This window comes from Dipteris shenzhenensis, chromosome 32 (assembly GCF_047967505.1).
Source record: "Dipteris shenzhenensis isolate YYH24624 ecotype China chromosome 32, Dip_SZ_1.0, whole genome shotgun sequence".
Classification (NCBI taxonomy): Eukaryota; Viridiplantae; Streptophyta; class Polypodiopsida; order Gleicheniales; family Dipteridaceae; genus Dipteris; species Dipteris shenzhenensis.
Genome location: NC_141627.1, coordinates 29,069,861 through 29,097,082, shown reverse-complemented (window position 1 = coordinate 29,097,082; position 27,222 = coordinate 29,069,861). Strand labels below are relative to the sequence as shown.

General features: G+C 40.0%; 1 protein-coding gene across 2 annotated transcripts; it reads right to left on the bottom strand.

The window, feature by feature from the left end:
* Positions 1–6,780: 6,780 nt before the first annotated feature.
* Positions 6,781–12,579, bottom strand: LOC147880573 (uncharacterized). 2 transcript variants are annotated; one of them, XM_087371137.1, is made up of 4 exons: positions 12,338–12,579; positions 12,048–12,208; positions 7,374–7,533; positions 6,781–7,246 (listed from the first exon to the last, which is right to left on the bottom strand). In XM_087371137.1, the coding sequence occupies exons 2-4, from the start codon at positions 12,124–12,126 to the stop codon at positions 6,943–6,945; spliced, it is 543 nt and encodes a 180-aa protein (XP_087227263.1). In that variant the 5' UTR covers positions 12,127–12,208; positions 12,338–12,579; the 3' UTR covers positions 6,781–6,942. The 2 variants fall into 2 exon arrangements, with proteins under 2 accessions (XP_087227263.1, XP_087227262.1); XM_087371136.1 differs by having other exon boundaries at positions 12,363–12,579.
* Between the last annotated feature and the right edge of the window lie 14,643 nt (positions 12,580–27,222).

The following is a 27,222-nucleotide window of genomic DNA, read 5'->3' as shown; positions in this document are numbered from 1 at the left end:
CGCAATTCCCATCTATAAGATTTTTTTGTGAGCCTTTTCTCTCTTACTAATTTCTAAACTCCCACTTCACATTTAAAGCATCCCTCAGTGTCTTCCAAACCGTATGAATGTTTTTTAGATAATATCATTTATACCATTTAATTTTTGAATATAAAACATTGTACCTCTCAAGTACTCCTTTGACAATGCCTTATATGCTTCTATGCAATTCTACAACTATACTTCAAGTACTCCTTTGACCATGCTTCTATGCAATTATAGATATATGATCACCAAACCCATTGGGATATCCGATCAATCCTTTCAAAAATATTAATGAGCCTCTCAAATTATGGTACAACAATTGTAGCAATAACCTAATGGTTGTAGTGCACATCCTGGTAAAGGATCCTAGAAGTATATGTTGATAGTTAACTACTTGTACTAAAAATGGGGGATATGGTCTCTTGGTGATAGCATCTTTTAGCATGAGAAAGAAATCATCATGGGACAAAAGGATCCACTTTGCACATCATCATGCCACTTGTCTACCTTATCTCACCTCATCCATATCTTCTAGAACTTTCTCATCACTCTCATCCAATCATATATTTTCCTCTTCATACCCCTCTTTTGATCACATACAATATTGACTAGCATGACATCTTTCAACAATCCACCCATACACACACACACACACAAACACATATATACATGTGTGCTTGCGTGCATGCACGCATGCATTATTTAAAAACAAAAAGGTGTGTGTGTGCGCACACACCCATGCACGTGCGCATGTGTATAGATCCCACCTCTAAGATTGATCAAGAGAGTGTTGAATTACTTAGTGTTTTTTATTCCATTTTAGATCGGCCAAAAACATTCGACATGCCCCTGTGACTCTTGTATCATACACTATAATCCTTCTTACTTTGGAGCAATTGATCTTTCCTACGGACCCACAAAACTATTATGTTTTGGGAACACCACTAGGAGACCACTAGATACTTGAAGAATGGTGCGAATTTAAATCAGAAGGCAACATGAATGAATGATCAAATATAATGTATACTTGATTAGATAAAGTCTTTCATTTTCAATTCATTAGCCATTTTCTCTTTGATTATAGATGTTGCCTTTCATAGACTTACACATAGAAGAGTATGACATAGTGAGTCTCATACAAACTCAATCTTTCTCATATGATTGGCCTCTTACAAACTCAATCTCTCTCACACATGTTGTAATATCCAGAATCCTCTTAGCACCAGACAAATACATTGATTCACAACATTGATCATCTCCTCTTGAGGAGATCTCTTTCTATCAAAAGATATTCCAATCGACACTTGTTCCAATCAAGCACCGTTACTATTAATTCAAATGAGATTCAAATATTTTTTGCAATCAATGGTGCTTCATATCCACCTCTTCATATCTCATTGTTAGTTGTGCAAACTCCACTCTTCTTTAGTTTTAAATCAAATCCTAGTGGTGATCTCCTGTATTTACTAACAAATGAGGAAAATTTTCATAACTTGAAAGCCATGTTGGTAGATCAAGATTTGGGAAGAATGCATATGTGGGTTTTACTAGAATAGAGCTAAGTGCATGCAAAGATAGCCACGATAGAATCACAAGGTTAAATACAAATTGTAACAACCACCACAAAAAATGGAAGAATTATCTTGGTAAGAGCTTCAAACTTCGTATGACATGAGTAGTAAGCAAAACTCGCCCAAGTGAATAAAATCATAGCCACCTTAGAAAAATCCAAGCAAGAGCAAGGTATTATCAAACCCATTTGCCCTCCGTTAGCTAAACTCCTAGAACCCTTCTAACTTCACCAAATCATTCACTTCTCCTTTTCTGCTTTGTGATATTCCCATAACGGACTTGAACATTTCACACATGACCTTGGTTCTCCCATTAACACTACTATTCCTAAAAAATGCTAGAATGTCCATAAGCAAATGCAAAGATGCTTTCATTTTCTATCAATTTAAAGATGAGGATGATCCTACATGGACAACAATGATAGACATATGGGGTGAAGTAGGCTAACCCACTTAAGTCCTAATACTAGCGGATCCCATTTGATTCCTAACTGACTCAATTCCTAATGCCAACAAATCCCATTCAAGAAATTTGGCAAAATTACCCAAAGATGAAATCCAGTGGCAAATGGAACATTCATAAATTCCAAAAAATATAAATAATGTCAATGGCGCCCTGAATAGCAAACTGGAAACACAACCAAAGTTGGAGAAAAACAAAGCTATAGAAAACATTATACCTACAGGAATAATGATGACTCCATGTTATAAGATGCACCCAAAAAATATAAATAATGTCAATGGTACCCTAAATAGCAAACTGGAAACACAACCAAAGTTGGAGAAAAACGAAGCTATAGAAAACATTATATCTATAAGAATAATGATGACTCCATGTTATAAGATGCACCCAAATTTTGATGCAAAGAGCAAAAAGAAGAAGGAATACAAAACAAAATTCCTACAAGAATAATGACTCCTCCATGTTATAAGATGTAGTACTAAGAACACAAAATTTGAGACATACAACTAATTCAAAAGGAAAACTAAATTGGCCAAGGATTGAAATGTATTCCAAGGTGGAATGGATAATTCAAGAAACATTGATCAAACCACTCAAGGTACAACAAAAAACAATAACAATCCAGATTGAGTTTTAAAAGATTGTGCCATCAACCCCATTATGGGAATGGATTTAGGATCCATGAGCCACCTCTTCCATAGAGTCAACACTCTTGTTCAGGCTGTTATATGTGTCAATTTAAAAGGATGGTCAATTGCAGATTTTGGAGAGAGACAACAAGATCTATTGGGCGAATTCCTCACTCCAAGAAGAATATCACAAAGCAAGTTAAAGTGACAAGTCCACACTACTTGAGTAAAGAACCACACTCCACCATCAAACTCAGCCCCTCAAAAAATAAAAAAGTCCACCATCAAACAACCTCGATACGTAAGGATGAGTAATGAAATCGAGCTAGGGGAGTTGTTAATACTAAATATACCAATTGAATGCAGGAAAGTGCAATCATAAAATGTGTGTGTGTGTGTGTGTTCAGACCTTTCGCCTCCAAATCCTTTGTTCGTCAATCCTTAGTTTCATTTCATCCTCCTGCTTTCCGTGTCATCTGGCGCATCTCCCGTACCCTTTGTTTTCCAATCGGCTGAAGCTTTTCCTCCTGTTATAGACATAAGCAAATGAACAAGGTCTTCACATTTCATTTTGCCTCAACCAAAATAAGGCCGTGAAATTGGATTATGAGACTTTCTCCATGTTGCAATGAGATCTTCTTTGCCGGTTATGTCACGAATCTATTTTGGAGACTTAGGATCCGGTTTTGTTGCTCAGTCTTGCTCTCCCTCCAGAGTCTCTTCTTCAGACTATTTCTCATGCGCAACAGCTTGTTGTTTGCCTCTATTTTATTGGATGAATCATGAATTCAGCTTCATTGCATGCTGTGCTGGCTGCAGTTTGTTTTGATCGAATTAATTCCTTTGTTTTTTTGGGGAAAGGTTTCTACTATGCCAATTGTGCTGATGTGGATACTCTTTATAAGCTCGTAAATATGGCAAGGGTCCCTGGTGCGGGTTTCTTTGCTTATGTTATGCCTTGGGATCACCCAGCCAAGAATCTTATGAGATTTTGCCCAGTCTAGGTCACTCTGGAGTCCTTGCCAGTACCCATCCTCTCGCATATTTCTGCTTCTACAGCTTTATTAGGGAAAGTGCTACATCTTCCCAAGCGAGAATTTTTAGTTTCCACTAGGGACACCTGAGTCTTCAAATGTGAATTTGAAAGAGCAAGATACCGGAGTGCTTTCTCCTAAATCTCAAAGTAATTTCTCTCTCCAATATATGCATCCTATGTTGCAACAAGTTTTTGACCTAGTGATTCAAAAGTTTCGGAATCGTAAAGGTCAAAATAAATTGGATTTTATTGGTGGTACTACTACTTCGCTCAATGGTTTTCTAGTACAATAGGGGATTACATTAGAGGATATTATATTTATGTCGCCACCTGTTGGTACAGTAGGGGATTACATTAGAGGATATTATATTTATGTCGCCACTTGTTAGCATGTAATTTTGTATTCTCCTCCTTTCTCTTTTGCTACTATTTTCTTAATCTCCTGTCTTTTTTGGCACGTGTGCTTTGTTTATTTTTATACTTCATGATGGGTTTTTACCTTCTTTGAGGTTTCCCATGCAGTAATATATAGTATTACCCCCTTAAAAAATGTGTGTGTGTGTGTGTCTGTTCGTGCATGCGCACGTCTTGTGTGTGTAGTTGCGTAGTTGCACTTGTAATAAATTGGGCCTGAGAGCATATTTAGAAAATCCAATAGCATAAGCATAGTCAAAACACTCTCTAAACAAGAGTTGTACATGCTTTGAAAATCATGCTCTAGAGGTCTAGTGAGAGACCACAAACTAATTGTCTATGGGCTCTAGTAGAGGACACAAGCTCTCTAATTGGGCTCGAATTTCACTCTCGTCTAATGGAGGATGAACATCGGATTTCAACACCAAGTGTATTTTGAAGTTAGAGAGAGAAATTGCAACCCAATGAACACAACCCTTTTGATTAACGCCCTTGAAAGAAATGACAACCAACATAATAACAACCCCACAACTTCTATCCAAAGAGATCTTTAAATATAAGCTCCTAGGCAAATGCAAACCATGTGCAAACACTCGAACAAAACTAGAACTTATTGAACATCTCACTCCACCAATTGGAGCCATTCAAACATCATGTCAAACCCCACCAATGACCCAATTGCAAATGGATCTCAAGCCTAGTCATCCCTCTAGAAACATCCCTACTACAAGGACCAAAGCAACTAGGATATGTTGAAGAATCACCTTAGATCTCTTGCCTTCTATAATTTGGCAACTTATAAGTGCATTAAATGCCAATTCTGTGCCCTTTGGGCCTAGAAAAAAAATTATATATTTTCTTTGGTTTCACATTATACCAAAGAAGAGCAACCTGTAATTATAGAAAACTAAGAGACTTTCAATTAGATTTGGATTACCAAAGAATTATGGCATTCTAGCCTACAAACTAGAACTATGAAGGTATACCTTGATAAATGTGGACTATCATTAGATATAGACTTCAATTAGATATGAATTAACATACAAACTATTAAAGACTATGGAATTTTAGCATGCAAATGAGAATTGCAAGGTATACCTTGTGTGTCATATGAGCTTAGTCCAATACAATGAGAGATGCAAATCAAAGAGAAATTAAGCTAAGAATCCACAAATTTAACATTCTATCCAAGGCCTAACAACACATTATGGGCATACCTAACCAAAAGGCATGCATAGCATGACAAGTGTGCCACATAATTCCTAGGATTTGCAAGCATAAGCATGTACTAAAAGTGCTACAAATAGGAAAATAAGGAAATGATACAACCCAAGAAAGAGATAGCACTTGCACAACATACAAGAGAGACTTGAGACATAAGACAATCCATGAAGAGTTGATAAAGTGGGAACTTTACTTGCAGTGAATAATGCTAGGTAGAAAGATTGGGACTTTCGATGCACAAAGTTCCCAAATGTCTTCCTTGCTTTTACTATTTTGGCATTATTGTATTGAAAATTTACCAATTATATTGTAAGAAAAATAAGTAGTTCGAAGACTTCATAATTTGAGAAAGTTGTAGATCTCTTGAAGGAAAACATATGTATTATATAGTTTAGTGGTTGAACAAATGTTAAGAGAAAGACAAAAACAATTTTGAATCCGTTCTTTTGTATGTTTTGTATAAAAAATGGTGCAACTAATTTGAGGATTAAAACAATGGAGTGTAAGATAAAGATGTGAATTTGTTAGCACTACCCCATTAGGGGCAAAGCTCTAGCTACTACAAAGCTTCTAATTTGGAGGCCCTTTTAAAGTGGATCAACTCGAGTGCCCTAAGCACATGTGTGCCCCTTGTTTTGAATGCCATCAACACAATGAAGTGATGCGAGTGACGTAGGTGAAGTAAATTCCCTTAAAGACATTTGCATTACAACTACAACTGGCCAAGCAAAGGTGCATGTAAGGAACCCAAAAAGAAACGTCATGCAATACCTTACACATGAACCACATTACAACACAATATGAAGACGCAAGATGGTTCTGTAATTGAGACCAAGAAATAGATCAAGGCACAAAAAAGTTTGCACCCGTCCCATTTTGTGCAACATGTTTTTAATGACATTTTCTGCTTTTTAAATTAGCCTGGGATAAGCATATGATTTCCAGTTCTGAATCAAATTTATGTTGAGCCGGGCTGCTAAATCCCATCACACACACTCACACACACATACACTTTCCTTCTGTAATTACCACCCTGCCCTCATAAACTAATTAAACAACTTTCAAGCAAGAATGATTTCAGGGTTGACAGCATGCTCTTTAGAATGGCATTCACATTCGAGATGCAATATCCAGATCTTTACTAGCTCCTGCGACTGTAAATGCGTTCAAAACCCACCTCCAAAGGCATCTCCGCCCAAATACTGCAACCGGTATACTATTTTCCGAATTATCTTTACTCATCGTTTTGGATATGGACAGGACTGGCGTTCCTTCCTAGTTTTATAGGTGTGTGTACGGAGTTGCTGAATAGAGCATTCTTGTTTGAAACTAGCGCAATAGCAAAATATCTGTTAGGCACAGCAAACCACGTGACTTCCCCATCCATAAGGTTCAAATGAGGCTTTGAAATTTTCAAAAGCTTACAACCAAAATCGACTTGAAGTTTTGGAGCTTTTGTGCCCAAAAGTGAAAGTAAGACCCGCTCACAGAGGAATTATGTACAAACAATCATACAAGAGGAAAGCAAGTACATTGTCCCGGGGGTAACTTAGCCAGAAGAAATCTTTAATACGAAAAGGTTCAGCAAATACGTTTTCGCTTTGGCTTACGCATTGCATAGTCCAAGTCACCTAGGAAAAAGAAGATCTTGTCCAAAAGGCCTTCCTGAGAACTGACACGTTCCACGATTTCCTCTTTTAAGGAAGGAGACTCGCTTGTGCCACCAAGGATAGGCACCGGTTGTTTCTTCTCATAAAGGATGTTACGTCGCTGACAATCTACACCCTGTTTCCATGATTTACCTTTACAGGACCCAAGAAAACGTACATTTTCACCCTTGTGGACCATAAAATGGTCCAAACCCTCCCGAATGACCATCATATCCCTGAACATAATATTCAACACAGACAAGGATTCATCAGGGTGCTGCATACAGTTATAAAAGAATATATAGATCGTACAACATATATATATATACATATAGCACAGCTAGAGGGAAGTATGATACTCACATACCAACACGCTCACAGCGATCTTGAACTTCATACGCTGCTTTCCAAGACTTAAACTTTCCTGGCTTAAAGCAAGCAGACTGGTCTTCTCCCCATCTTTGTGAATACAGCCGTTGCCACAAATCTGATTGCCCACTATGGTTGCTCCAGCTTCGGCACACTGGCACCAATTGGTTTCAGATTAAGAGGAAGAGGAGCAATGAAGAATACTAGCTCATGTTATTGGCCAAAATAATCATTTCTTTGGAAATTTGCAAGGAATTTTACCCTTTGCGGGATGTACAATGCTTTATTTGGTGAGAAATCTTTTAAAATATTAGTATCTACAGAAAACTTTGACTTTTATGACCACGGGGAGGCAAACCAATAAAGTATCCTTGTAGTCCAAAGTCTCTTTATGTTCTCGATGCATCAACCCGTTCTACTCATGAATGGCACATGCACAGGTAAACATTGACAGAGCAATCTCAATTCAACAAGCGTACACTATCACTACCCTAGTCATGCATGAGTTAAAACCACTTTCGACCCATGGCCTCCTAGTATGGAGCCAAATGATGCCCTTCACCATAGTTGACACATTCTCACAAATAATGTTGTTCGCCCGGTCAAGCTGCTATCACTTGGCAGCCTACATTGCGTAGAGGCTTGACTCCTGACGTGTGAAAGGAACCAGTTTTTAAATTTTCTGTACTTTCTCTTATACACAAAGAATACAATATGACATTTATGCCCAAAGCTCCATTTGGAGGAGCAGAAAGCAGTAAGTCAAGCCTTAATGCTCTATAAAAGCATGGAATCTATGCACTTCCACTCTAGTTTCCCAGATCGCAAGGCTGCTTTTAAGAAAACACCCAATAAAACACTCACTACCTCATGCAGTATGCACTAAAGCTTGCTTCCATCATCACATAAAAAATAATCTAGCTTTAGATGCAATTTTCTGCAGTATGCAAGCCCCTTAGTGGATCTATATTTTGACCACTCTGCTGTCCCTCAACTCCTTGTGCACCCATAGATAATGCTAATAAGAGAAGTATTTTTGGCTGCTATCTCATTTTCGAGCACAGGTGAATACATTGAATCAGGAAACGCTTAGCTTTGGCATTATGCATTTAAATATAAACAATGCCAGAAGTTATGACAATAGACAAGAAGGAGCACAAGATGCCTTCAAACTAGCAACAACACAATGAGAGTATAAGACAGTCAAAGATTCCAAAGAATATACTAGAAGCAAAAGCAAGAGGAGAAAGGATTGGCGCTGTGGCAAGAACACACACACATTTTATTTTATTTTTGGTATAAGGAATTTTGCATTAAGAAAGGATTTACATTTATAGCTGGGACAGCTACTACTCATAAAGAAAACACACACACACACACACTGTTTTTTTGGGTGAAAACACACACACGCGCACACAAAACAAAGGCTCCAATAAAAAAGAATGCATCCTGGTTGCATCTCAACGGACACAGCAACCCAAGGGCGAAGCAAATAAGAAGGCCAAGAGGAGCAAAAGAATCATGTTTGCAGGTCCACAAAGAACATTTCACAAGTACTGTGCTGCCATGAAAACTCACTCACAGCACTCCTAAATGCCTCTAAAAGAGAGAATCACATCTTACCACCTCTTAGCATCTCAGATGTTGTAATGAGGCAAACTCCGTTGCATAAAAGCATTGAAAAATTTTCCTTTATGCTGTTGATCAACTCTGAAATTGTGTCTCAGCTGCAAAATCCAAGCTGTGGCTTCTAATTCCTATACCCAAACTATCACGCCCCAGGAAGCCGATGAGACCTACAACATGTCGCGATCCACAGCTAAGTGACCTGAATGGACAAGCAATTCCAAATACTGTGTGCAAAATGGAGGACATAATCCGTCTACAGTTACTCCACATTTTTGAAGAAGGTGAGGGCCAATTAAATCCTAAGAAAGCTTGAAAGAAAGCAACGTTACTTGGGCGTCTGCCCATTGGTAACCAACCAGAAGGGCAGTAATCAGGACATCAAAGTATTTCAACCACAAAATGAGTGAAAATAGAACAGCAATAGTCTACCAAGGAATTTGGGAATGATTCAGATAGCCACATTATTGGAAATGCACAAGCTTGGAATGTTTTGGTTCTTATAATTTAGATAACCACATTATTGGAGATGCATATCCTTCATGCAGATTTCTCCCTGAAATTATGACCTCCTCTTTGAAACTTGAGGCTGTTCTGCTCTACATAAGCTACCATTTGAATGCTAGTCACAAGAGATTGGTATTTTACAAGGGGAAGTAATATGACTAAGCTCCCATTTTGTAACCAGCATGACAAAGTGACCCCCTGTATTTTGGCTGTCTTAGCTTGTAGATTGAACCTCTGGTTGCAACTTCATCACATGTAAACCTGGAATGTTAACGTCCATAACCTGATACCATCGTCTATAAATTTAGGACGTACACTTTGATGGTTTGAAGCCATTCTTTATTGCCAAGGTGAAATAATGGGGGATGGAAAAAGGAACCCCTACAATGCCACAGACCACAATTACTGTCAGGCCTTAAGTTGAGTACAATCAAATCGCCTGCTTAGAAATAACTTATCAGCAATGAAAACCTAGCAAATTCCAATCATGATCATGTTTACAATAAACACGTCTTCAAGGTGAGCTATGAGGAATGGAAGGGCATTGACAAACAGTACACTTGTATTTCTCATTATTGAGGTGGCCACCCTAATTTTCAAACAAGTTTTCTCCGATGCCTCTTTTGGTTTTCTCTGATAACTCTATGTTATCTGGAGAGATTGTACAATCCCTCCAAATAACATGTAGAGAGGCACAAAACTGGAATAATTCAGCAAGCAAACACCTATATGATATACACATGACCCCTAAAGCGCAAGCCTCCCAATCTATATCCAACCTTAGGGCCTAACGCAGACCCACCATGAAGCCTGGGGTCTAGATTGGATTTCACATGCCCCGCCCAGTGAGAAAAATGAGCCGGTCTGCCAATACTTCAGACCAAACTGCCTAAAGGCAAGACAATATAAGTTCTACCCTCACACCAAATGAGGTCTGGCCAATACGTCTAATCCCAATTGAACTCAACCTCCACCTGTATTTTGCACAAGGGTCAATACCCTCTAGAGGGGGGAGATACCAAAGGGGTTAGATAGCAGAAGCATAGTTACCAGGGAACAGGAATGTTCTGGGAATTCAGATGCTGGAACCCGAACATTTCGGGAAGGGAAATGGGGGAAGGGGAACGCCACGTCATATGCCACATCATACAACAGTCATCATATGACAAACCATGCTAGAAAATGAAAGAAACTAACATTTTACAGCTTTCAACTTTCCATTTCAGCTCTAAAATACCCATTTGGAATTTTTAGATAGCCAAAAAGGAAAAAAGATTTGGAGAACGTTTCAGGGCCATTCCGGTTCCCTCTTGATTTCCAGAACGTCCAGAACACTGTTCCAGATGGGGTAACGGCGTTCTCTGATAACTATGAGTAGAAGAGGGCTTGTGTAGCCCAATTGGGTGCAATTATAGGTTCCACCCCACATAAACCACCCCTACCCAAGGGTGACAATAACTGAGAACTGGCCAATATTTATAAGCCTCGGCCCTCCACCAGCCTTATCAATGCTTGATAAGGAGATCTTCTTAAAGAGATCCATCTTTTCCACATGCCAAGGTTAGGGCCATCACAACCAAAGCCACTAACAGAGCTAAGTCAGTTTACAGACGCGAACAACTTTAAAAAAATTTATTATCATTTGTATAATTGTCATAATCTTGCTTTTCCTTGACCACTAGCACGACAAAGTGCTGGATCCACAAGTCTTGCAAGCAATCAATAAATGAGAGCCATATTCAAAAGAGGTTTCTAAACAATAAACAGGGATCTTCTAATAGCTCGCAAATTTGTGAACAAAGTTCGTTGTATTACCTGGAACGTGAATTCCTGCACAGGTTGAAGACCATATGGCAAATTCATAAACCGACTACCTTTTTAGAGGTTGTGCACTGAACATCTAAGATCAGTGATTGTTTTGTCTTACAGCTTTGACTTGATTAAGACTCAACGAACATAATGCAAATAAGAACCCATGGCCAAAGTGCAGGCTTTATAGAACGCAGTCGAGGGGGTAATTGCCATGTTCTGTGTGGGTAGCATATGCCTGACAATTAAAATTCCGTAGGAAGCATGAGCAAACCTTGGCAATCTTTAGTGAGGACGTTAACTCGGGAAATCAATGTGGCTTTAAGCTTCAGTCTACAATGACGATGCATATTCTGGGGTTGTACAAGTACATAGATGCAATAATAAGCAGGATGACTCTTCTATAGATGTATGAACCAGATTATAATAGCGCAAGCGAGACCAGTCTATGATATGCACAAGATACAAGGCCTCGGAGAAGGTACTGAGCAAGAAGAAATCTATGGAATTAAAACACCATGGGCTTAAATCGAAAGATGTTCAAAGGGGAAACGAAATACGAAATCGGAACGACATTGACGCTGGCGTCGTTTTTCATTGAAGTTACGGCTAAGTTAGCATCGGCCGGATCTCCAGGAGGAGAACGAAGGCTAGCAGCATTTTCCTCAGATTGGATCCATAAAACCATGGCCATTGCAAAGGACTACGAGTAAGACTGGAACAAACCGAGCGCAGCAGATGCCAGATGTCGATAGTCGAGCATGGAAAAGATTCGCAAGCAGAGATCTACTGGCAAATCTTCCATCACCTTTTTCGTAGCGAAATTCAGCCCTTCGAAAAGCCCAACAGCTCAATAAACTTTCCAATTGTTCGAGTGCAACCGTGTTCTGCAAGAGCCGTCAAGAATTGAAGCTTGGAAACAATGAGCGTTTACAGCAATGTCCTCAATTCGTCAGATCTGGGATGAAGCAACAGAAACACAGATTAAGAAACCCAAAACAGAACAAGGGATCTACGAATTTATAGGAATGTCGGAAGCACCATGCATGAGGATCCTCGATTCTTAGAGATTGATGTGATGATGGGACGATCTACATGGGATTATGGATTGAGAATGCTCGATCTGAGATGGGATTACAGATTGAAATGGAATCTGAGAAGGGATTACTAATTGAAATGTTCGATCTGAGACGGGACGGGATTATTGATTGAAATGCTCGCAGAGATCGAGCGGATACGCCCAAAATCATTTGGCAAATGATTTGAGTGCGCGCCTGCCAACTAAGTAGTCGTTTTCAAAATGCTTTTTCATTTCAATTTTCAAACTTTGCGCCATATCACCGGGAGGTTTGCCTCCGTGGAGCTCCCTTCTTCCTCCACGTGGCCTGGCCCTTTAGCTTGAATAAGTGGCCCAAGTATAGCTCTTACCAGGAGGGGACCCCCGATTTTCCACTCTTCCGAAAGGAGCTACCATTGTTTCGGCTGGGTTCACACTACCCACCCGCCATGCCTGAAGGACTACAGGCCTAGTTGGCACAATAGAAGGGACGGGGCCCGAACACTGACATAAAAGATTTGTGCTTGACCCATGAAGGCCGCCCACTCCATGGTCAACTCCTATATGATCGGCCCATTCCATCTCCAGAGTTGGTGACATAAATTAGCAACCTGATGACCTTGGAGTCATCCATTGGCAGACGAGTGGTCTAAACCAACTCTTTTTATCTTATTGTGGACATGTTGATCCAAGAATTTATGGCAAATAGGGGAAACACGTCTTTTCGAACCAAATAATGTATCCTTTGCTAGAATAAATTGAGCGAAACGTCTGTTGTTGTGTACATCAGGTGTTGGCAGCATTTAGACACGGAGATTCAAACCATACCAGGTCAATGGTCCTCAACTAGCATTCCCTTGGATGCAAGAGAGGGATGGAATTGAAAACATTTCTTAACTTTCAAGATGTTGGTTTTGTGGTAGCAAAGTTGGAGGACGTGCTGGTGTTGGTATACTTCCACTCAACATGAAGGAATTCAATCACGTGGAGTGCTAAGGGCCACTAAACGACGATTAAACTTGGTGGCAAGTGGCGTTCTTGGCAATTGGTGAAGGATGTACAAATGAACTTAGATTATAGTTCACATGGTGGTAGAGGATCTTTGAGTGTGATGGAAGTGGTCCTAGGTTCAATCCCTTTGAAGGCACACGTGGCAATTCAAATTTTCATAGACGTAGCCACACATCAAGCGTGTACGGCCGCCTTCTCTGCTCTAGCATGCATAGTAGTTCAAATTTTGATGGATAGCATGCAACCATGTGGCTAGCACGCGTAGCCACCTTCTCTGCTTTGGTCTTGTGCATAGCTAAATCGCCACATGGCAACCACGCGTTCATTCGCTCTCCTCCCACTTACCAAACAACTTGCACTCTCATTGCTTTTTAAAGTCACATTTTTTGGGAGCTTTATGAAGGTGACACGTGGAGAGAGAGAGAGAGAGAGAGAGAGAGTCCTAGAGAAAACAACATTAATTAGTATAGATTAGGCAGGAAGATTAGGCAGGATGCACACATGCCCGAACACCTAGGGTGAGAAATGTTGTTCAGGCGTCACACATGACCAGACATTGCAACAGCTTCTATGCATTTGCTTGGATGAGCATGAGATGGATGATGCGTTCACACCTACTACGACCCTCTATGTGCATGCAGTCCAAGCTCCACAAGCTTCCGACTCCTCAGTAGGACCTAACCTACATGAAGATGCTCGTCATGTAAAAGTCATGAGAGCAGCCTCTGAGTCTCAATCCGACGAGTCTATAGAGTGAGTCAATTACTAGTCTCATACACAAACATGACTAAGCATGGAGATTGGGATTGCATTGATGAGGTTACTCTCACCTGTCTTGCTAGTGAAGTCAAGGACCTTAATACAAAGCAAAAGGACGATATTCAAAGAGATGAAAGTATGAAAAAAAGAGTCTACAAGGCCAAAGTTGACCGAGTTTCCCCACTGGCTTTCGACTGCCTGGGCAAATGAATCTTGCAGGATTTTCATTTTGTTAGTCATGGATTCTTCCAAGCAATAGTTGGAATGACTGTGAAGAAGGTGGCTACTATCCTGCTCTGTTGGGTACAAAGGGAATCTTCTTTATTCCATTTCCTAGAGTGCAACCTTTTTGTGGAGGATGTTTTTCTCCATGAATGTGCAATTTGGGTACATTTTCCCAGCATCAGTGAGCTCTTTCAGGATCAACTCAAAACCATTGTTGCGACTCTCAAACGAGTGTTGTATCTCCCACCTTCAAAGCCTAAGAAGGCTTCACCTAAAGCTTGTATCTTCTGGGATCGAAGAGAGGAACCCCCTAGTTATCTCGAGCTCACTATTTCAATTAGATGATTTGGCCCCTTCCCTAATGCATGTTACTATTGCAAACGTACTAGTCATTTTGCAGGTAATTCTCGGGTAAGTATCTAGAGCAACATCACCACATTGCTCGACCTCTTGTCAACATTATGCCCAATCAATTAGCTTCTAAGTAACGGCAGTCCATGGTGATGCAGGTTAAGGGGCATAAGTCCAAAGGTGATAAGTGAACCCTATTGGCATATTCTTTTCACTCAGTGCAAGTCAATAGGGTTCACTTATCTATATACATCCTTGTTGGATTTCATGGGTGAAAAGAATATGCCACCTAACATTCATTAATCTAATTCCACGTCACATCACGTTTTTCACTTAGAATGTTTGGAGAGCTTGCTCCCCTATAAAAAACGACCTGCCTTGAGGAGTTTCCATGAGTATCGACCTCACACTTTCACCTCATAAGAACTGAAGACAGGTTCTCACAACTAGAGGACTCTAGATCCATGGCTACACACATTTTTTGAACTGTTCTACTAGAGGAAAGGGTGGGACAACAATCCTAACATTATGATTGTAACCCTCAAATTATTGCAGAGCAAATGGTTCAAGCTCATTTATGGTAGTTTTACTTTTAATTGATGAGACATTAGTATACGTAGCTTCAAAGTATGCACCAAATACGACCCTAGAGAGATTTGCACTTTGGGAGTGACTTGGCATTAAGACAAAAGGAAAGAAAGCCATTGTAGAAGGCGATTGGAATATGGTGGTCATAGCTTGAGATAGATCACATTAAGGGATTGAAATGTTGGGTGCTAAGATCACTTCATGGAGTAACTTTACAAGCACCTATACCCTTGTGGATTGGTGCGAATACACCAACGGTGATTACTTAAGTGAATTCAATGTTGCTTCAAGGTCCTTTTATAGAGAAAGAGTTACAATATGTAGTTCATTTCATGGCTACATACAAAGCTTTGGGTCCCAATGGGATATCAATTGACTTCTATCAATACTACTCAAAGATATGTGGAGCTGACCTCACTAAATTATTGAATCATAGCTATCAAACGTGATGCTTGTCGAAATCAGTTAATAATGGCTAATCAATATTTTTCCCAAATCTACCATATAGAATATCCCCAACAGATTGGTTTCCTTTGATGATGCTCAATGGAGCATATTGTGAGAATGAAAGGGAGCAGGAAGCAAGAGTGAGCAAGAGCAAAACGTAGAGTGTGCAATAGAAAGATAAGGTGAGTACAAGTGAGAGGATAGTTTTGTCACTAACTGTCGTTAGGGGAAAAACCTCCTAGTGAGGGAAAAGTGCCCCTAACTCACTTATTAATTACATTGGCCACTGCCTAGAATATGCCAATAATTCTAACACCCCCCTGCAGTGCCAATGTGATGTACAAGGAAGTGATCAATCACCAAAAGGAGATAAGTTCAGGGCACTCCGAAATGCCTCAAACATCTCACGTGGAAGTGCTTTGGTGAAGATGTCTGCAACATTGTCATGTGTTGACACATAGATCATACTGATCTCCCCTGTATGCAACTTCTCTTTGACATAATGATAATGAACCTCAATGTGCTTCGTGCGAGCATGAAACGTAAGATTCTTTGCCATTGCTATAGCACTCTGACTATAGTGAGAATCGGAGAAGGACCCTCCAACATGAGATGAAGATCAACAAACAAACGACGCAGCCAAACACATTCAACTATTGCTGTGAAAGCTTCCCTGTACTCAGCTTCACATGAGGAAGTAGCCACTGTAGATTGTTTTTTGCTCAGCCAAGAAATGCAAGCTTTGCCCAAAAAGAAACAATTACCACTAGTGGACTGCCTAGTGTCATAGTCTCCAGCCCAATTTGAGTCACTGTAAGCATGCATCTGCAAGTCACCCCCCCTAGGAAACATCAAGCCATAAGACTTTGTGCCTTGCAAATAATGAAAGATGCATTTTACAGGCTACTAGTGTGTTGTCTTTAGGCTATGCATAAACATGCTCACCTGAGATACTGCATATTGAATATCACGCCGTGTATTGCACAAATAAATGAGGCATCCAACAACCTAGCTGTAAAATGTGACATCCATTGATTCACCTGCATCATACATAGTAAGCTTCAGCCTCGGCTCCATGGGAGTGGCTATAGGCTTACAATCTTGCATGTTGAACCTACAATCTTGCATGCTCACTTGGGATACTGCATATTGAATATCAGGCCATGTATTGCACAAATAAATGAGGCATCCAACAGCCTGGCTATAAATTGTGACATCCACTGATTCACCTGCATCATACATAGTAAGCTTCAGCCCCGGCTCCATGGGAGTGGCTATAGGCTTACAATCTTGCATGTTGAACCTATCCAAGAGCTTTTGCACATACTTGGATTGAGACATAACGATGCCACGCTTGTCTTGTATGAAATGGATCCCCAAATAGAAATTTAACTTGCCCAAATCTGTCATGTCAAATTTAGCTTTCAATTCAGTGCAATTATTTCCTCATTTGACCCTGTGAGTAGCATGTCATCTACATAAAGAATGATGAGTAAAATATCCCCCCCATCGTTCTTGATGTAGAGGGTGCTTTCCATGGGATTGTTGTGTAACCACTTACTTGCCAGGAAGGCATCAATCTTGGCATACCATGCGCGTGGGGCTTGTTTCAGCCCATATAAAGCTGTATTCAGCTTGCAAACTTGAAGTGCATTGCCCGAAAGTTCAAATCCAGGAGGTTCTTTGACATAAACCTCTTCCTACAAGTCCCCATTAAGGAAAGTTATTTTTATGTCCAACTGATGACACTCCAAACAAAATTTGCAGCCATGGCAATAACTGACATGATGGTGGTCATCCGAGATGTAGGAGCAAACTCCTCATAATCTATGCCCTTTTTTTGAGCATAACCTTTGGCAACCAGCCGTGCCTTATACCTTTCAATGGACCCATCTAGCTTCCTTTTCACTTTGAAAACCCATTTGGTACCAATGGCACGTTTGTTTGGTGGCAAATCCACAACATCCCAAGTCTGATTTTTCTTAATGGACTACAATTCATTGTGCATGGCTTGCATCCAATGCACATTATCCTTGGCTTCTTCAAAAGAGTCAGGTTCTTCTTCATCAAGAAGACTACCTGCATAAGCTATCTCAACAGAAAGATCCCCCCTATGTGCCTTACTACACTACAAGTCCTGCCAGGCAAAGGTGCCTCAATCCTACTCTCCCTGAGAGTATGTAGCAACCAATTTGGAACTGTTTTGGATGCATGTATCTCTTGAATCTCTTTCCTGAATACTTCATCCACACCCTGTGGAGGAACAAAATTAGAATGTGGATGAATCGAGGCATGTGGATCAGGAGGAGGTTGTTGTAAATTCTGATTTTCAGCATGAGCCTCAGGTAGGGAACCAAAAGCTATAGGAAGTATCCCCTCAAAAACATCATCTGAAGAAGCTGGAAGAGTAAATTAAGCATGTGTATGTGCTGAATTATCTGAAAAGATAACATCTCTACTCACAAAAATCTTGCGAGAGGCAAGATTGTAGAGATGATAGCCTTTGCTTTGTGCACTATACCCAACAATGATACACTTGAGTACCTTATTTGACAACCTATGTCGAAACTCTACAGGCACATGGGCATATGCAACACAACATAAACTCTGAAGTGATCCACTGAAGGCTTTCTCCCATGCCAAGCCTCATAGGGAGTGATTGTCTTCAAAGCCTTTGTGGGAGCCCGAATCAAAACATAATTGGCACACATGAGGCCTTTAAGCCAAAATCTGTGAGGCAACTTCTTACTTGTAAGCATGCATCTATCCATCTCCATGAAAGTGCAATTTTTTCGCTCAGCTTTGCCATTTTGATGAGGTGTAAGCCTCACTGTTAGCTGATGTGTGATGCCCTCATTGTAAACTGATGTGTGATGCCTTTCTCCTTCAAAAATGCCTCAAATTAATGAGACATATACTCCCCCCCTCTGTCAGTGCAAAGTATCTGCACCTTGAGTCCTGTCTCATTTTCAACCATGGCCACAAAGTGTTTGAAATGCATAAACACTTTTGATTTTTTCTTCAGACCATAAATCCAAGTATAATTGGTGTAGTCATCTATGAATGTAACATAATAGAGATAACCACCAAAAGTAGGTGTCCTCATGGGACCGCAGACATCACTGTGTATGAGCTATAATTTGCGAGTACCTCTTACTACACCATCCTTTTTAAAGGGGAATCTATGCATCTTGCCAAGGATGCAACCCTCACATGCATGAGGAGGAGGTGACTCCAAAGGAGGCAATGCATCAACCATAGCATGCTTCTGAAGTGTCATCAAGCTGCCATAGCCCATATCTGGCATGCCATAACTTTGCATTCTGCATCGCAGCAGTGGGAGTGCTCACTGAAAGTGCAAGATTGGATCTTTTCTCATAAATGTCAAGCTGAAAAAGACCCCGATATAAAGTGCCAAAGAACATCAAAGCAAAGTCATTCTCTTTGTCTCGGACTGCACACTTAGCATCATCAAATATGACTTGAAATCCTCCTCGATTGAGAGAGGACACTCAAAGTAAATTCTTCTTTATACCGGGCACATAAAGAACATCACTAATTCTGAAATCTGTGCCATCCGTGGAGGTGAGTATGATGTCACCCAGTCCACACACTGTGAATAAGAAGAATTGTTTGCACATGTCACCTTCTTTTTAGCGGGTGGTGCATGTAGAGATGCAAAAAGACTCTTCCTTGAAGTGATATCTTGGAAGCACCACTATCAAAATACCAAGTGTTCAGTGTCTCATTGACACTGAAAGAGCATGCATCCTTTGAAGGGTCATAGCTGTAAGTCAAGAAAGCATACGGGTCATCCTCAAGAGTGGCTATATTATCTAGACTAGCCACTGGAAAATTTGAAATGCAAGACAAAAAGGCATAATTCTCTTCCACAAAGTTGGCTGCTGTAACATCCCCTCCATCATGTGCATTAGGAGCTGATGCATTTGAGACAGCCATACCCAAATCCCTTTTCTTCTCCTTAGCTATTCGCTTCTTGCATTCACCAAAGTAATGACCTAGCTTCTTACAGTATTGACAAACGCCCTTCCTCTTAGGCTTCTTTGCATCACCTTTAGCTTTATGAGAGGGGTGTCCTGAATCAGCTTTATGCTCGTGTAGGCTGATTTCTCCCTCATCCATATGTGTATGAGATAGCTCTGTCTTCAAGAAGGAAATTGTGGCATCATTTCTTACTGCAAGCATGCTCTCTAAAATCTCCCAAGCTGCCTTCAAGGTCTTGCATGACCGAATGTGAGGAATGATAAACCTCTTGATAGAAAGAGAAAAAAGTGAAAGAGCTTGTGCATCTTGTGAATCCCACCTTTTTTGTTCTACTGTGGGAGCCACCAAAGTAGCAGCTGCTGCTCCAACCACTTGTCTTGCATTTTGACCTCTGCCCCTGCCTCCACCTATAGGAGTGACAGGTGTAGCCACAGTTTCTGGCCTTGTCTCATCTCCATTGACATAATCCCAGAGATGTCTGCCAACCAAGATGTTGTGAACCATAAAACTCCACAAGGAGTAGTTGGTGCCATCCAAGTTATCCTCCTATGTGAGGACTCCAAACACCTCATTGGGGTTATTCTGAGCCATATTTGCCATAAAACTCAAAAAATGCAGCAAACTAGACAACTAAAATCTCTTCTTGGGATGTAAGATACACAATCAAATTCTGCCAAAGATTCTACCCAAAATGACAATTGTTGTCACAGCCTATCAAAGGCTTGAAATGCACCAAAATGCTGTGCAAATGCCCAAAAATCTACAAAATATATATGCAAAAAATGGCAAATGTCAGTAATATGACTCAAACTGAGTCCAAAACTACTTGCAAAGCTCCCAAATGATCTTTCAACTGCGAAATTGCATTCAAAATGCAAAAGCCCCAAATTCTTGCAAGAAATTGCACCTGAAAGAGGGAAAATCATCCAAAAGCCCCAAATTTTGCAATTATTCGCAAAAGCCCAGATTTTGTTTGCAAGATTGTAAGTAGAATATGAAACCAGAAGGTAATCCTTTTCACACAAATTCACCACCTTAATCAATTGGAGAAGAAGAGCACAATCACACCACGAGAACAATAGTAGACTGGGTACAATCTCCCCCCCCTTGGGATGAGTGGCTCACGCTTCCTCATCTAGAGTATTTATGATATTCCATAAAAGCATCAAGGAGCCAAAATTATCCCTCTCATCCAAAAATGAGGGATTTTCTTTACATAGCCATCTTAGGGCCCAAAAATGAATTATGTCCACAACAAAATATACTGCTCAAACTTACAATAATAAAACAAATACAAAATACGCCCATGGCCATTTATAATGTGCTGTGTGACACCTCGATCAGTACCCTCGCACTAACTCCAATCCTCGCTATGAGTTCCATCACCTGTACTCAAGTCGCCAATTACATTAGTTATTAACAATCGATTGAATGAATCACTGAATCAACCGATCCCAACATAACCGCGCTCAAATCACAATAATCAAGCACAACACCAATAACACTAGCGACATCAATATTAACATGGAATCACCCACAATACTGACCATCTAGCATGGCAAAACACAAGCTAGTCACGCATCCCCAACGAACCACACAAAGTATCCACTAGGACCCCCGCCACGTCCGGTGCGCTCCTATGGAGTACTTTGCCATAGTCATACTTGACTAAAAATAATAATGTCCAAAGCAAGATATATCAGAAATATAATTTCCGTAACATCCCTCTTGCTTGGATTGCAACTGACCTCAGTTACGTGTTTGATTATAGGAACTAAGGAGGTCTGGAAAAGTTCGAAAGAACCGCTCAGGCATCCACTGAGCATCGTCTCTTGGATGGTTCTTAAATTTGAGCAAGTATTTAGTATAGACATTTCCTTTTCGGGTCGAGGTCTGTTGATGATCAACAATGCATTCGGGTTCTAGAATTTCTTCTTCATCAACAATCAATGGGGCCTCTTCATAGATAGGATGAATAGGTAAAGGTCCTTTGAAGGGCTTTAAGAGGCTGATATGGAAAGCATTATATATTTTCCAATTATCAGGTAATTCAAGCCTATAAGCTAGATCATTGATTTTCTGAATCACCTTGAATGGTCCATAAAAACGTGGTGACATCTTGATTACTGGCCATTTCTCAACACTCTTCAATCTTCTTTTCTCAATCCGAAGAAGTACATAATCGCCTTCTTTAAAAACCATGTTTTTCCGTTTCTTATTAGCTTGTTTTGTGTACTTCTCTTGAGCGATTGCAATGGCTTCTCGAACCTCTTTGAGAATATTTTGATAGTCATGGGTAAATGCATCTGCTGCCTCCACTCTATGGGTCAATCGTGTGATAGGAATAGGTAAAACCTTCCCATAGATAATCTCAAAGGGTGCCCTTCCAGTTGTAGAATGAGGAGTATTATTATAAGCAAACTGTAAGAGATGAATATATTTGTCCCAAGTCTTTGGTTGACTTCCTGCATAAGCTTTTATCATATCCAAAATAGCACTGTTTGTAACCTCAGTTTGTCCATTTGATTCTGGATGAAAAGCTGATGAGAAGTCTAACTTAGTGCCTAGATTATGAAATAATGCAGTCCAGAAATTATTGCAAAACTTCGAATCTCGATTAGACACTATAGTCTTTGGCAAGCCATGATGAACAAAGATATGCTTGATGAATAAATGTGCAGCTTGCTGAGCTGTTAAAGTCTTCTTGCATGGGATGAAATAAGCTTGCTTACTAAAGCAATCTATTATCGTCTAAATCATATCATTTTGGTTCGCTGTAGTAGGAAAACCTGTTATGAAATCCATAGATATTTGTTCCCAAGGTTGCATAGGAATAGGCAAAGGCATAAGCAATCCTGGGGTCTTTCCTTTGTAACTCTTGATCTTCTGACAAGTGATGCATTCAGCTACAAACTTAGCCACATCTTTTCTTATAGTAGGCCAATGAAATTCTCTTGCTATCACTTGTAAAGTGGCAGTCACTCCCCTATGTCCCATATATGGTGGTTGGTGCATTCCTTCCATTACAATTTGTCTAAAGGGTCGAGTGATGCATAATTTCTTTTGATAAAAGAGGTATCCATCAGTGCATGAATAGTCCAACATAGGATTCCAATTGTTATTCTCTAATTTGTTCCATATATCAGAAAAGTCTGGATCCCCTTGATAAGAATTCTTCTTACTTTCAAAAGGCTGGGTCTCTATGGCAGTGATGTGATTAATACTTGGCTTTCTGCTAAGAGCATCAGCAACTACATTTTCCTTTCCAGGTTGATATTGAATCATGGGCTGAAAACTCTGTATAAATGATGCCCACTTGATGTGCCTATCGAATATTAGTGGCTGAGTTAACAAATGCTTGATACTTTGTTGATCGGTTTTGATAAGAAACTCAGCTCCCATCAAATAATGTTTCCACATTCGTAAAGCATGCACAACAGTGGTTAATTCTTTATCATATGTACTGTAATTACATTCTGTTGGTTTTAATTTTCGGCTCTCATATGCTATTGGATGTCCATCTTGCATAAGTACGGTTCCAATTCCATATCCACTAGCATCGGTTACAACTACAAAGAATGGTCTAGAGAAATCGAGTAATTGCAACACAAGAGCTTGTGTGAGAGCTTCTTTCAAAGCTGTAAAAGATTTATCTTGACGCTCAGTCCATAAGAAATTCTTAGCTTTTCTAAGAAGGTCTGTCAATGGATGTGCAATGTATGCAAAATTCTTGACAAACTTTCTGTAAAAGCTACACAATCCCAAGAATGATCTCAATTCATGTATATCTCGGGGTTTAGGCCATGTGACTATGCACTCAATCTTCTTTGGATCTACTCGAATCCCATCGACGGATATAATGTGACCCAAATGTGACCCAAATACTCTATCTGATCTTGAAAGAAACTACTCTTTTCAGGATTTATGTACAATTGATTTTCTTTCAAGAGTGAAAAGACTAGCTTCAGATGTTCCTTATGCTCCTTAACATCTTTGTTCGAAAAATACTACCACACAATCTTGGTGTTTAAGAAAGATTCAGTTCATCATTCTACTAAAAGTAACTGGAGCATTAGTTAGCCCAAAAGGCATAACTAGAAACTCATAATGTCCAGTTTGAGTTCTAAAGGCAGTCTTGTATATATCCTCTTCTACCATACGAACTTGATGATAGCCAGATTTGAGATCTATCTTGCTGAAGACCTTGGCCCCTTTCAATTTGTCCAAAAGATCATCAATCCTAGGGATTGGATATTTGTTCTTCACTGTGATTTTGTTTAGTGCACGATAGTCTATGCACATTCGGTAGGTTCTATTTTTCTTTCTGACTAATAAGACAGGTGCTCCATAAGGAGAACTGCTGGGTCTTATCAATCCTCTCTCTCTCAGTTCCTCCACTTGCTTTTGAATTTCCTTTTGTTCTAGTTGATTGACTCTATAAGGAGCTTTGCAAGGTGGAGTATTGCCCGGTAGGATTTCTATCCTATGATCTTTAGGTCGAGAACATGGTAGTCCAGGCGGTAAATCCTATAAGAAACAATCAAAAAATTGAGAAAGAAATTTTTGGTGCATAGGCTTAGTGTTTGGCTGAGTAGCCGTTACCGTATTCACCAAAATAAGATATGTTTTCTCACGTTTTCTAATTGCTCTTTTGGCTTGTGTGTGGTTGAGTAAAGGACTGACCTCAGATTTCATTGAGCTTTTCAGACATATTTCTTGTTTGTCCTTCTCAATCCATATCTGATGTGAATCATAATCTATGTTAGGATTGTATTGATGCCTCCATGGCATTCCTAAGATGATGTCCACTCCTCCCTGTAGGGGTGCCACTAGAAAGTCTCATGTATCCTTGTAGGGTTTGATTGAGATTTCAAGATTCTTGACCTCTCTAGTGCAATTGTACTTTGTTTTGGTAAAAGTAGCTTTGACCTTGTAGCTAGATGGGAAAGAAATCTAGGTTTAGCTTTGCTAAGGCTCTTTTTGAAATGAAATCATGTGTACTACCATCGTCATGCGGAATAACAACCTCTTTGCCATTAATGAAACCTTTCATCTTTAGAAGAGCATGATAATTATAGTTACCTCCCTCTTGCTTGGCTGCTTCGTCGTCAATCATGTGCACTTTCACCGTCGGGGTCCTCTTTCTTTTAGGACACTCAGTGGCTATGTGTCCCAGCTTGTTGCATTTGAAACGCCTTATTTCTTTCTTTGGAAAAATCCCACCGTTCGGCTTCGAAGAAGAATCTGTCTTCTGTGGAGCAAAACCATTTTTAGACTTAAAGAAGGGCTTTTTATCAAATCTCTTTTTCTTATGGAAGGGTACATGGCATTCCGGATCTTTTCCTTCTTTTGGGATCCCATTCTTCCTTTCATAATTCATTGCAAGAGAAATTGCTGAGTTCAGTGAGCGAGGTTGAAACATGTTAATCTCGGCTCTCAACTTAGACTTTAGACCTGCCACATACTTTTTGTGTTGATCTCGCTCATTAACTTTCTCCAAGGATCGTAATTGGATCAACGTTTGCCAAAATCTATCAGTATATGTGGAGATCATTTCCTTATCGAACTGTCTGAAAGTATCCCATTGTTGTCTAGCTTTTGCTTTGAAATGTGAGGGAAGGAAATCTCTTGATGAGCTTTTGAAAAGACTTCCAAGATTTTGGTCGCCTTTTACTATGCGTAGTGATGTTCCACCAAAGTGCAACACTCTCTACTAAATGATTTGTAGCACATTTGATCTTATCTTTTTCAGAGAATTTCTCCCCCGAAAAATAATCATCGAGCTGACTGATCCAAGACAAGACAGTGTGTGCTTCTTTCTTTCCATCAAAATTTTGAAATGAGAAAGCTTTTTTACTTATCTTACTCTTCTTCCTCAAATTTTGTGCTCTCAGTGTGGCTTTGACTGTCCTGATAATAGTATCATCATTGGAATCATCGTCGGATGACTTATCTTCAGATGAATGTCTCTTCCTTTTCTTACCATTGATTTTCTTTTCCAATCTCTCCCTATGCTCACGCTCATCGGCCAACTATGCCTGAAGTGCATCTAACTGCTCTTGGAGCATGGGTGGTTGTGGTTGATGCACCATGATAATGCAATAAGTACAAATAAAGCGGAGCAGAGAATAAAGATACTAGGTATACGTTGCATCAAAATGATCATGTAGTCAAATTTCTCAATGTGCAATCAATCTCCAACCATGTGCAAAAAAGGAAAGCAAGGTTTGTGGCTATGGATGCGAGGGATGCAGTGGTTGTGGTTGTCTATGATGGGACTCTCCCACCTTTTGTTGCAGGCAAGGATGTCTCGATCTATTTGACCAAGACATCGTTCACTCTGCAATGCAAAGTGATCAAGCATGAATTGATCTCCATATTGTCCTAAATATGTAGAAGACATGAATGCCAATCTCCATATGAGAGTTGGAGCAGTGGTGCAGGTACGATGTTTATATGGGCGGCTGTAATGTACGGCTTTCACGTGCGGAGCAATGTACGGACACCTATACGGCTCCGTACTATTGTACGGACGGCGATGGAAGCAAAGCTGTATGAATGAAATCATGCAGAAGTACGACACACTTTTAGTAGATGTACGGTGCACGTGTACGGAGCTGGTATGGAAATGTATAGGGGTGTACAGTTGGCAAGGGTGCACATTGTACGACGAAATCCATACATTGTACATTGTACAGACAACCAGCAGGATGCGGAGTACGGTCGAATAATAGTAGGAAGCGAAGCACGAGTAGCAGGATTGAATTAGAGGAGCTTGATCTAGAGCAGGAGCTCAACGTGGCTCTGATATCAAATGTGAATGAAAGGGAGCAGGAAGCAAGATCAAAGACTTTAAAGCTAAATCCATAGACTCTCAGTCGATAACTTATGTTTGATTTGCATTTGCTTTCTTTTTTTCTTTGTTTTTTCCTTCATCTTTAAGGGTTGAACAAATTGTAATTGGAACTTAAGGCTATGACCTTGTATTTTGAGACATAATAAAAACGTTACTTTTTTTGCTCAAAACAATCCTTGTAACTTCATACTAGCATGAATTCTTGCCCCAAGGTAGTACGGATTCTTACATGGTCACAGGATCCATGATGCAACCTTAAACATGTTGTTGGCCATATTATGCCCTTCTTAAAAACCAAAAGCTCTTACTATTGAATCTAGACCTAGAGAAGGCCTATGGCTGTATAAGATGGACATTCATTCTCACAGTCATGCAAAAATTGGGATTTGGAGAAGGCTTTTGCAACATGACAAGGACTTTGTTCACCAATATTACTGCAAAGGTGGCTATCAAAACGGGTACTATTATGATAGTTTTCCCCTTTAAATATTGATACTTCATGGTTGCTTGCTAGCTGCCAGTGTTATTTTCCATCTAAATGACTGAGCCATTATTGTGCTAGCTAGACTTTCATGGAAGTAGGGGATCCATTCGAGGCTTGC